The sequence below is a fragment of the Ipomoea triloba genome, chromosome 5 (assembly GCF_003576645.1).
Source record: "Ipomoea triloba cultivar NCNSP0323 chromosome 5, ASM357664v1".
Lineage (NCBI taxonomy): Eukaryota > Viridiplantae > Streptophyta > Magnoliopsida > Solanales > Convolvulaceae > Ipomoea > Ipomoea triloba.
In genome coordinates, this window is record NC_044920.1 from 27,975,835 (window position 1) to 27,987,810 (window position 11,976).

Here is an 11,976-nt window from a genome sequence, read left to right on the forward strand (position 1 = left end):
TTAACCGATACATAATTGTTTAACATTAAATACAATCACTTTACATTTGCTTAGCTTGTTAGTGATTTGTCGGATTTGGTTTGGATCAGCTTGGACCCTCTGATGGGTCCATTAGCCCAATTCTCATTTTGTGATTATTTAGCTGCAAGTGGAATACAATATGTATTATAGCACTTGTAATTGTTATACTGGTTTCTATGATTACGTTTGTAACAGTAATGCTACAATGTTTATAACGGCTGTACCGCACTATATAAAGTTAAATATAGCTTAAATAGACTATTAAACTATACACAAAATAATAATTGATAATTCAATTAAAAAATTATAATTAAGTCTCTAAATAATTGAAGGCTACTCTATCTCTTTCCCCACCTTCATATATCTAGTCAGAGACGAAGAACCTCTTTTTATCTCCAGAGACGAAAAAACCTCTTCATGATAATTTTTAATTTATCATGAATTAATTGATATGAAATATATTTTATGGTTCAATTATGAAAAAGAAAAAAATCTTTATAAAAAAGTTATTTACTCGGTCACCCTTTAGGTATCTTATACTCTTTATTTGGTTGGAGATTTGCCTTTTAACTTTTCGTAATAAGATCTCCACTTTTTTTTTGATCCAGATCTCCACTTTCATAGTTTCATCATTATTTTAGTTCCTTAATAGATATTAACTGTTACATAATTTATTAACATTAAACACAGTCACTTTATATTTAAGGAGTTGTCGTTGGATTTTTTGATTCAGCTAATCAACTTAGGCAATCTATGGGCCCTCTGATGGTTCCATTAGACCAATGCTCATGTTGTGGGCCTCATAGTCTTTAGTCACTATCCTAACAGGATAACAATATTTCAAAAATCTATTTAGTATAGACTATATAATTCTGTGCATTATGAATATGAAGGGTTCCTGGCTGCTCGAAATTGCTCAGTGAGGAGTCTTCGGGACCCTATTCTTGCTGAGGCAATGGCGGTTAAAGAGGCCCTCTCTTGGGCGAAGGATCGTGGTTGGCATAAGGTGGTGTTGTACTCAGATTGTCAGCTTGTTTGCAACCTATTGGAGAGCTCTTTGCCTAACAATTCATATGTTGGTTGCATTGTTCGTGACTGTGTTTCTCTGAAACGTTTCTTCGATGATGTTTCGTTTCATTTTATTTCTAGATCAGCGAATACGTTAGCTCATGTGCTAGCAAGAGCTACGGCTTCTCAGTCTGGTCCTCGTATTTGGCTTTCTTCTTTCCCTGATTGTATTCAGCATTTGCTTTTGAGTAATTAATATACTTGTGGCTTTGGTTTTCAAAAAAAAAAAAAGACTTCATAAAGTATATAAGTATATAAAGTATATAATTATGTGCATTATAAATATGAATTATGTATTTTAGAAGTCAAATTCTGGGCAAATTATTGTGTGGAGCATAACAAAACGTACATTTTTAATGTACTAAATGTATATTATTTTTGTACTGAATGTACACTATTTTTATACTGAATGTATATTATTTTTGTACTGAGTGTACATTATACAAAATAATGTACATTCAGTATACAAATAATGTACATCCCCTGAATATGATGTACATTATTTTTATACTAAATGTACATTATTTTTATACTGAATGTGCATTATTTGATTTATGGTCCATATAGTTGTGTCGACCATGGTCCATGCAATAATGATATATTAATTAGGATCCACAGTGCACTGTAGACCCTGATCCCACCAAAGTTGAAGACTTGAAAAAATAATCGTTATACCATGGATTTAGGCCCGGATCCGTGTCATTTACATACTGAATGTTCACAATTTGAATTGTGAACATTTAATATGTAAATTGTGTATTCTAAAACTGAGTTCACCTTGCAAGGTAGACTCGGGTCCATAGAATAATTTGCCTGAAAAAAATTAATGAGGGTAAACACCACAGTACAAACTGAATTCCTTTACTATAGTATTTTGTGTGAAAAACATGTATACTAGGATACAGACTGCGTACGGCGGGGGTTTGATCTGCGCCCATGATTGGTTCGGTTTTGTGCTTCATCAGATTCTTCTACCTCCAACTTCCCATTAAAAAGTGTGGCCCTTTTAATCTTCTTCCACCCAATTGCCCATATTGCAAAATTCTTACTGTGCTTATTCACTTTCTCATATTCTTTTTGCAGATCAGAGTAGTCCTTCTGCAGCTCTTCCATTTGTTCCTTTAACTTATCCAGTTCTTCTTTAACGCACTTCACCTCTTTTTTGGTAGACGACCAACAACTCTCTCCCTTCTCTGAGTTATCATCGCTGCTCGTTTGACCTTTCTGCTGCATCGCAGCCCTCATCTTCACTTGCTCTGCAAACAGAATCTGAAAAACACAGGAGAACCCAACTAAGTTGGTCAAACTATTGACTTGATAACCACAATGTTACAATTAAGTTCGATTCTCATTGGGGGCGGCCTATTAATCTTTTTGGTTGGAGCCCTTCAGATATGGGTGACGTAACCTAGTTTATCTCTTTGTGGTCATTTACAGACGGGTATTAGTGGGCCAGGCCCGTTAGCTCCACTCTTTTGTTGACCATCTTTTTTGTAGCCCTACCCGTTCCACCACAGGACAGTTGTGGGCTGGCCCGCGGGCTTCGGCCCACTTTGATAGTATTAAGCGTCACCCAAAAAAATTGGGGACAACCTCAACCAAGTTGGTCAGGATGTTGACTTTGTAACCAGAAGGTTCGACTCCTAATAAGAGCGGCCTACTGCCCTATTGGTCTTCTTGGTAGTCCTTTACCCGCTAAAGTTAGCAGAATTTATCCGGAATAGTAAGTGCAAGTTTCCCTCGTCACCCAAAAAGGAAAAATAATTTCAAAAATATTCTCTTTTCTCATTTTCTGCCACTGTAAATCTACCATGAAAATATGAAATCCTACAATGGGATACATGCATAATACTTTACCTGGATCACTATTCTTAGGGGCAATCTATCATTCTGGGCAGCATGCATGCATGCATCAAGTGACAGCTTCTCACAGTCAATGACTTTGCATAGCCTTCTTCTATCGTGTTCTGACAGGGAAGGATGGCTCTGTGAAAAAAAAGAAATTAGGGCAGAATCTTGTTGAGATTAACGAGAATAAGAACACAAACAAACAAAAAAGATAAGATTTATGTAGTTCGGTAATGTGTCTACAACAGATGTGAGATGTATGATTTGAAATGGGAGTGGAGCTCCGAACTGAAGCAAGAAACTAACCTTGAGGTAGATGTCGATGGCTCTGTAGAGGCCGTCGTCGCAGGTTCGCACATTTCGAGGCAAGAACTCAGCCAGGACTTGAAACCTGGTTATGGAGAGATTGGGATCCCTTGCAATTTCTGCTAGGTAGTTGTCCACAAGTTTGCTGATGTTGAGTGTTGAGGTTTTTTGTTGTTCTTGTTGTTGCAGTCTCTGGTGTTCATACATCAGGAAATACTCCAAGATTCTTTGTACCACATCTATGTTGTGCATTGTCTGATCTTCACTCTGACTGAACCAACCATAAGTACAAATGCAAAAGATGTTGATTATTTAGGCCATATGCCCATATTCTATCCACTCTAAAAAAACAAAAAAAAAAAAAACAAAAGCACTAATAAGAAATTTGTCGGAAGGACTAAAAGTGATAAAAATTCAAGTTGACAAACTAATTGTATAAAATAATACTCGAGAGCTATTACTAGAAATATCACAAAAATCGATTACCGATGATGCGCGTTCAAAAAACTCGCAAAAAGGACTAAAATGGGTAAGAAATTCGAATTTAAGGAGTTAATAGTGGAGAAATGATAATCACGACCCTGTTGGGTAAAATAGTTAGCTATAAATTTTAGCTTATTTGATCACTATTAGTTGTTTGACTTGGTAAAAAAATCAATATAAGTGTTTAGTTAATCAATTTTTTGTAACTCAAAATGTTAAAATTCAAAAAGTTGCTCAAAGTAACTTTTTCAATTAGCTTTTTTGATAAAAGAAATTATACCAAACAGCTATCAACTAACAGCTAATTTACCAAACACCTTTTTACAATAAATGATATCAACTAGTTATATCTTCTGACAATCATTTACCAAACAGGGTAAAACTGTCACAAAACTCAGATTCACCATAAGAAAATACTGTAATTGAGAGATACTTACTTGATGGGATTTCCTTGGTCTGTTACAAAATAGCTAGGAATCAAGAGATCATGGACATTTGCATTCTCCAAAACCATTCCCACTCTCTTCTCAAGCTCTGAAACTAGAGCTGGTGATGCAGAATGAAGAATGGCCAATTTCAACATCCTGAGAAGGAACTTGCAAGAAACTGCTTCTTTCTGGGGAGGCAAAGCACTAACAAGGCTCTCTATGATGATTCTCTGCTCCTTATTATTCTGTCCAATAATCCCCCTTTCTTGCCTCACTCCAACCGTGATATTCCACTGCAACTCATTTCTCCCTTTCATCTCATTCTCCATGCTGCTTATGCTAAGCCACTTGTCCCCATAGAACATGAGACATGAACCTATGGTTTCACCTTTCATACCCTTTGCCCTCACTGCTGCTATGATCCTCAAGAAATGATCGATTCGCAGGACCGCGAGATCTTCAAACCACCAGCTCTCTTCAACTTCATTCATGGTTTCTTCGGTCCTGTTTGGTAAATGGTTGTGTTAGTTATAGCTCTTAGCTGATTGGATTAGAGGATATGACTAGTTGATAACATTAAATGGTGTAGAAAAGGATAAATTATTGTGTGGACCATGGTCCACATAATGCTGTATGAACCATAACAAAAAGTACATTTTTAATATACTAAATGTACATTATTTGTGTACTGAATATACATTATACAATATAATGTGCATTCAGTACACAAAATATACATCACCTGAATGCAATGTACCATTATTTTTATACTGAGTCTACATTATTTTTATACTAAATGTACATTATTTGATCCTGAATACAATATACATTATTTTTATACTAAATGTACAATAGTTTTATACTAAATGTACATTATTTGATAGTATGGTCCACACAATAATGATTGGTAAAAAGGTGTTTCGTAAATTAGCTGTTAATTAATAGTTGTTTGGTATAATTTTCTAAAAAGCTAATTGAAAAAATTATTTCAAACAATTTTTTGAATTTTAGCATTTTGGAGTTACAAAAAGTTATTAACCAAACACTTATATTATTTTTTAACAAAATCAAACACAAAAAGCTAAAATTGACTGATAGATTAACTATTTTACCGAGTTTCTTGACAGATTTTCCAGGCAATGGAGTCGCAGCACCTTCGAACAATCTGCAGATTCTCTGCCCAGGGAGACAGGGGCTCGCAGGATTTGAGGACAGTGATGGTGTCTTTCCAGGATGAGAGGGCCACGAATGTGAAGAAAGCCTCTGCTTTGGAGATGAGGTTTCCATCTTCCTGTGCTTCGTTCATCTCCAGAAACTCTGAGGCGCATCTTAGCGCGGCTACGTTGTTGGGGTTCAGGCATATTTGGAGACCGTAGCAGAATTTAAGGATGATCTCGAATGTGTCTGCTCCACCTGGGAACTTTTCGATCTTGTAGTCGTAGCCTGAATTTGGATTTGGAGGCTGGAATTCGACTCGGCTTAGGTACCCACACTTTGAAACCAGTGGAAACTGTTTCAAGAAGGCATGGATGAGATGGAAACAAACTAATGCCCATTTGACAAAAATAGAAGAAAATTCTAAGATGTTGATCTGCACCCGATACAATCACCTATGCCTACTTAGTATTGTATATGGAGACACTTTATGTGGCATGAGTAACTCAATTAGTTTTTGAGTAGTAGATTGTGAACAAAGACACAGGATCAAACCCTTACAATTACAACGTGAGAGTAACATATAGTGTGATAGGTTCTTTGTGAGCACCAAGCACCAGTTCTCCCACCTAATATCGCGCTAAATCAACATAATTTATCCCTCTAGTATCCTGTGAGACCAGGATATGGAGGTCTAGGGATAACTGGATAAGAGAATTTCGCCTTTTGTGGGTAGGAATACATGAAATGACAAAAATGGGCAAAATAAGAAGGGTCAAATGAGTTTTGCCTATTTTTGTCTAATTTTTAAAACCTTTTCATTTTTGTGAACGGGCTGGTTTTTGCCCATTTTTGCATTTTCCCAGGAATACTTAATACCCATTATTACAATTGGGCATACTAGGATTGTAATAATGTTTTATGTGCTGCAGTTTTCTAAAGAATGGTATGGCTATCTAGTCATTACACATGAAGAAGCAACATAGCTCATACCTTGTGAACATGAAAAGTGACATCTTGAACCTGAATGGAGAGATCAGTTGGAATCTGACAATTGGCATACCTGCAGAAATGCATATTATATTGTTGTTTGAGAAGAGAACATGAAAGTACAGTACAGGAGCAAATGAACATAAAAGACAGAAAAAAAGAGAATGGAATTCCTATATCTGTTAGTGATGATTACCATGATTGTTCTCTTCTCTCAAAGCTGTCTGCTGATGTGATGAACTTAGGGGGGGAAAGAATGGCCTGGATGGGATCAGACTCACTCCCAAAGCTCTCTGACCTATCCAACTTGATGCACTTCTTCATTCTGACTTGTCGATCTCTACCTCATACCTGAGATCCAAGACATTCTATATATGATAGGAACGATTCGTAATATCTTTTTAGATACTGCGCTGATATATTCACATCAGTTGAGTCCCGGCAGGTCAATTTCACTCGGGGGAACAGTTCTTCCAAGAGCATCGTTGCATATATGCCACTGATGGGAATGATTTGTAATGTTAATGTATGTCAGGCAGGGCACATAGGAGTAAATGCATGATGGGTGAGTTTGTGGTTGGAGCAAATGTGCCATTAAGAGGTTTGTTGGGTGGCTTTTCAAATTGCATATTGGCTTTCTAACAACACCATATTATGCCAAAGTCCTTATAGCAGGAGGGACACAACCATGTAATGATGGATTTGGCCAAAGAGGATATTTTGTGGCTTAGATGGCGATTTCAACCATCATGACAGAATGTAGTGTTCTAATGTCTGCATTTTCATCACTTTCAAGAGAAACTCACAAATCATACCAGGAAAATTATATTCCATGCAACCCAAGGATTTGACCAGAGTCTTAATTGGCAAGAATCGAACTCGTAATCCAGAATTATGTTTCATCCACTTGGTCTTTCTTTCAGCGACAGAAATTAGTATCTTTAGTTTGTCGATTATTCCACATTGTACAATATTGGATCTCTCTTTCAAAAATTTATTTTTTTTAATATGGTCCCTTAATTATTTAGTAAATTGTCAATTTATTCATTTTAATAGCAAAGCTACTGGGTGATGTGTGTTTAGGGATTCTTAAGATATTTTTATATAAGTCATCATCAATCCCTTATTATGGCTGGAAGACATTATAATTCAATTGAATAGAGGGGAATTGAGAGGAATGAAGAAATAAGAACCCCAAAAAAAAAATTCTAAGAAATCCCAAACGCAAGTGTCATCTACTAACTTTATTACATAAGGGATTAAATTGATGACTTACTAACAGATACTGTATTATAACAGAGTGAGTCAGTAATACTCAAAAAAAAAAAATTGATGACTTACTAAATAAGTTAGGGGCCACAACAAATTAAAAGAAAAGTCTTATACCATATAACTCATAATAATAATGAAGAACCAAAATGGTGATTTTGTTTTTAATTAATTCAAAGTCAAGTTATTTTTTATTTTTTTTTGAGAATAATTCAAAGTCAAGTTATAAACTTCATTTGAAGAGTTGTTTATATTCAAACTATATAATATCAATATAATCTAAAATATACTCAAATATACTAATAAAAATAATTATATTTATCAAATTTTCTATGCCAACAAATGTAATTTAAATTCTTCTTTATTTTTTCAACACTGAATTACAAAATCCCCGTAATATCATTGGTTATTAAATTTTAGAGAATTAATTATTAGAGATATAGTCACACATGCTAGCATACGTAACGGTATATCATCGTGTTTGGTGGTTGGCGGTTTCATTTGTACGCGGTATATGCATTGGCAAATGGCAATTCAAAGCTAGCTAGCATAGCATGCGTATTCATCGTTTACTTCTCCTTCCTACGTGCCTCTCTCTCCTCGTTTTGCGCCTTAATCTTCTCTCCTCTCTCGTTCCACCGATCCAGATCTGATCGATCTTCTCCTAACGCAGAGAGAGTACTGTGAGAGCGAAAGAATCAAACCGCGCGATTCAAAGTAGCTAGCTACAACTAATTAACGTAATGGCGGTGGTATCACCTCTAGCAAAGTACAAGCTGGTGTTTCTCGGAGATCAATCGGTCGGAAAAACCAGCATCATCACCCGTTTCATGTACGATAAATTCGACACTACCTATCAGGTCTACATCTATCGATTCCGCTTTCGTTACTCGCATGCATTTCGATGTTTTTGTGAATGATTGAAAAGCATTTTACGCCAAAAAATTGTGCCTGAATCGGGTAGAGATGTGAGTTAACATACTAATGCAATTCGAGTGGTTGATGCTCGTTGAGGTGTCGATGAGTCTATCGCTTAGGTTGAGTTCGGATGATCGGACTGAATATCATTACTAACAATTCATTTTTCTTAAATTTTTCGTCAGAAATAAATATTTTTGTCCTCTGGAGAAAGTAGGTCGTAGAGGTTTCAACAATCAACAGGAGAGATCATTTAAGTGCGTCGGATTTTCCTTTTGTTTCTTTAAGCGTGAATGTAGTTGGTTGGATCTTGAGTTCCCTTCTTTGTTTTTTTTTTTCGCGGTTGAATTTGTTGTATGGAGTATTTTGGTGAAAAGGATGATTTTTTTTTTTTTTTTTAAATGTACCAATCATACACTGTTCTATCAGTAATATGTGAAGAGTTAAGGTGTTTGTGGATCAACTAGCTGTTTTTACTGCTCGGAAAAAAAAAAAAAGGATACAATGCCAAATTAATAGAAATTTTGAGAAATATTTAAGGATTTGAATTTGGAGAACTCAAGAAATTTGACTTTGTAAATGGTCATGTTATATGATTAAGAGGATAAGCATACAAAAACCACAGGTTCCATTGTAATGTCAGCTTATTAAATGTTCAGATCAGCTTATTTTAGAGATGGTACAATAATTGGCCTTCTGAGAGCATACATAAAGTAGCTAACATAGTGATTCTACATAAGACCTTAGCTTTCTGATGTGATGATCTTTAAAATTTTTGAGTGGTTGTAAGCCCAATATTAATTGGAAAACTTTGTCATAGAATGTCCAGCTTCTATATGCTAACCTTCTCTATGGTGTATTAACATGGACATTGTTCCTATATTGGGCTTACATATTCTAACCTTCTCTAAGCCCAATATTAACATGGGCATTGTTCCTATGTTGGAGCTCTTGCTGATATCCCATACAATGCAGGCTACTATTGGTATTGATTTCTTATCAAAGACAATGTACCTTGAAGATAGAACAGTTCGCTTGCAGCTTTGGTAGGGTTCTTATTCTTTCCTGTATTTATGTATACCTGTTAGTGCATATGTTGAATCAACAGGACTGGCATTTAAAAACTATAAAAGTACTTGATCTTTTCTGAAAAAGATAATTATTGATATTGAAAAGGATGAAATACAGTATTTTCTTGATTTCTTTTTGTACATAAAGTGAGCCATCAAGCTTAATAACGTAACAATTGAAAGGAACATTATTTGATGTCATATATAGAGAATGCTTTCTTCTTCGTAACAGTTTTATATCTTAGATGTTGAACTGATCCATTAAGATGAACTACCTTTACGAACTATTCCAATACATGTAGTTGTGTGTGTGTGTGTGTGTACACACACTCACACACATATACTAGCCTTCCCTATGCTCTATCACCTTTCTAGCATTTGATTTCCAACTTCATACAGGGATACCGCAGGCCAAGAAAGATTTAGAAGTCTTATTCCAAGCTACATAAGAGATTCCTCTGTTGCAGTTGTTGTCTATGATGTCGCAAGTGAGTAGTTGATTGAAGTGCTAACCTTATAAGTTTCTACAAGTTTGTCATTGTTTTGCAATCTAAACAATTGTGAGTGATAGAAAATGGGAATTTGCTATTCTAGTAATTTTCTTTTGATATGACTATATTTCTCTATAATGCTGTGGCTATTCATTGTTATTTATCAAATGCAACTCTTCATAGCTAATAAGCTAGTTCTCACCTTTGCAGATCGCCAATCATTTTTGAACACTTCAAAGTGGATTGAAGAAGTACGCACTGAGCGAGGTAGTGATGTGATCATTGTTCTTGTTGGAAACAAAACAGATCTTGTTGATAAAAGGTGGGGAATAAAACTGCATTACTTAATGATGAATTAGCTACATGATTCTTCTTTTTGCAGTTTTCATTTTACACATTAATAGTAGCTTAAATGTTTGGTCTCTGCTAGTCAAATTTGGTTGTTTGTTTTTTTTTTTCTGGGAATGAACCCAATTTGGAGCAAATGCGTCCTTAAAAAATTTCTAACTAAATCATGGATTTTGGAAACTGTAAGGCACTATCTCTCGTTTCAGCTCCACTAGGATTTCATGGCTAAATTTGCTTGTTTCCAATTAGGAAAAATTGGCTTGCAATGTATAACTATACAAAGATTGAACAGTTTTTCACTTGGAATATGTACAATTGAATAATCCATACTGTATAGAGTAATGCTAATCATAATCTGGGATAAATATAATGTGTCATAGTGGATTTATATACCTTCATTGATGGCATGTCTACTTCCAATTAGAAAACTGAGAGAGAAAGAGAGAGAGAGAGAGAGAGAGATTGGCTGAGAATTACAATGGGATTGGATTCTTTTCATTAGCCTTTCTAATGTATATAGTGTTTTATTACTAGGAATAGGAATTTCACCTAATTGCTGTAATGGTGAGTCTGGTGTTTAAACAGGCAAGTATCAATAGAAGAAGGAGATGCTAAGGCCCGCGAATTCGGAGTCATGTTTATAGAAACCAGTGCAAAAGCTGGATTCAATATCAAGGTATGAATACCATATGCCCCTCAATGAAAACTGGCACTACTATTATTGTTGTTGTCATCTTTGTCCTACTTTTGGTGGTAAAATATAGATCAAAAAGTGTTTCTTACTTTCTGTTCATCTCTTCTAAAATAAAGAAAATTTTAAATGAATATTACAAGATTTAACTAACTTCTGCACTGGTAAGTCTCAAATTGGAGTGTAATGTTGCAGCCCCTATTCCGAAAGATAGCGGCTGCATTGCCAGGGATGGAAACACTTTCATCTACGAAACAGGAAGATATGGTTGATGTGAATTTGAAGCCTACCACAAACACTAACAACTCAGAGCAGCAAGGAGGAGGTTGTGCGTGCTAGAGTTTGTTCCAAGAGGAGGAATGAGGATACTAGATAAATATGCAAAACTATATTAGGGTGTTTGATTGGATAAGTTTTTATCTTTATATATACATCTTCTCCATGTAGTTCAAAATTTTTGGAAATACAGAGAGGGAGGCTGCCCGTCTTCTCTATGTGATTATGAATCAAACTAATCAGGCTCTTAATTAATTTTGGTATTTTGGGTAGATAGCTTTTTGTCGGTGTTGTTGGATCCAACTAGCATAAAATTACGAAAAGTCAAATATATATATGTATACGGAGTACATAATAAGGAGGCAAGGAGGGCCTTTCCCAGTAATAATCAAAATACGGACTTAGAGAGTAAATGAGATCAGGTACTGACCGGGCCTGATGTCTTCAGGCAGACTGGAACCCCGCAGATTATTTATGTGCCCCATTTAGCTACCCGACAGGATTAGGTGTGGCGCAGGCGTGCGTTATTAGTGTCGAGACCCTAATGCCAATGGTGAAAGATCCTCTGAGATATGAATCTAACTCAATTATGTAGCGGCAGATCCAGATCTACT

General features: G+C 35.6%; 2 protein-coding genes across 2 annotated transcripts; one reads left to right on the forward strand and one right to left on the reverse strand.

Annotated features, from left to right (window-relative positions):
- Positions 1–1,880: 1,880 nt before the first annotated feature.
- On the reverse strand, positions 1,881–6,770 carry LOC116020654 (BTB/POZ domain-containing protein DOT3). Its single transcript, XM_031261132.1, has 7 exons — positions 6,496–6,770; positions 6,303–6,372; positions 5,267–5,664; positions 4,164–4,658; positions 3,244–3,514; positions 2,947–3,075; positions 1,881–2,358 (listed from the first exon to the last, which is right to left on the reverse strand). The coding sequence occupies exons 1-7, from the start codon at positions 6,621–6,623 to the stop codon at positions 1,984–1,986; spliced, it is 1,866 nt and encodes a 621-aa protein (XP_031116992.1). The 5' UTR covers positions 6,624–6,770; the 3' UTR covers positions 1,881–1,983.
- Positions 6,771–8,138: 1,368 nt separating this feature from the next.
- On the forward strand, positions 8,139–11,634 carry LOC116020691 (ras-related protein RABH1e). Its single transcript, XM_031261185.1, has 6 exons — positions 8,139–8,428; positions 9,462–9,532; positions 9,956–10,044; positions 10,258–10,369; positions 10,981–11,071; positions 11,282–11,634. Exons 1-6 carry the CDS (start codon positions 8,312–8,314, stop codon positions 11,423–11,425), a joined length of 624 nt encoding a protein of 207 aa, XP_031117045.1. The 5' UTR covers positions 8,139–8,311; the 3' UTR covers positions 11,426–11,634.
- Positions 11,635–11,976: the final 342 nt, after the last annotated feature.

Coding starts and splice junctions, on each gene's coding strand:
- LOC116020654 (XM_031261132.1), bottom strand. CDS start 6,623: ATGAAGAAGTGCATCAAGTTGGATAGGTCAGAGAGCTTTGGGAGTGAG. Junction 6,373..6,495: donor GAGAGAAGAGAACAATCATG/GTAATCATCACT, acceptor GCATTTCTGCAG/GTATGCCAATTGTCAGATTC. Junction 2,359..2,946: donor CCCTAAGAATAGTGATCCAG/GTAAAGTATTAT, acceptor TGTGTTTTTCAG/ATTCTGTTTGCAGAGCAAGT.
- LOC116020691 (XM_031261185.1), top strand. CDS start 8,312: ATGGCGGTGGTATCACCTCTAGCAAAGTACAAGCTGGTGTTTCTCGGA. Junction 9,533..9,955: donor ACAGTTCGCTTGCAGCTTTG/GTAGGGTTCTTA, acceptor AACTTCATACAG/GGATACCGCAGGCCAAGAAA. Junction 11,072..11,281: donor AAGCTGGATTCAATATCAAG/GTATGAATACCA, acceptor GTAATGTTGCAG/CCCCTATTCCGAAAGATAGC.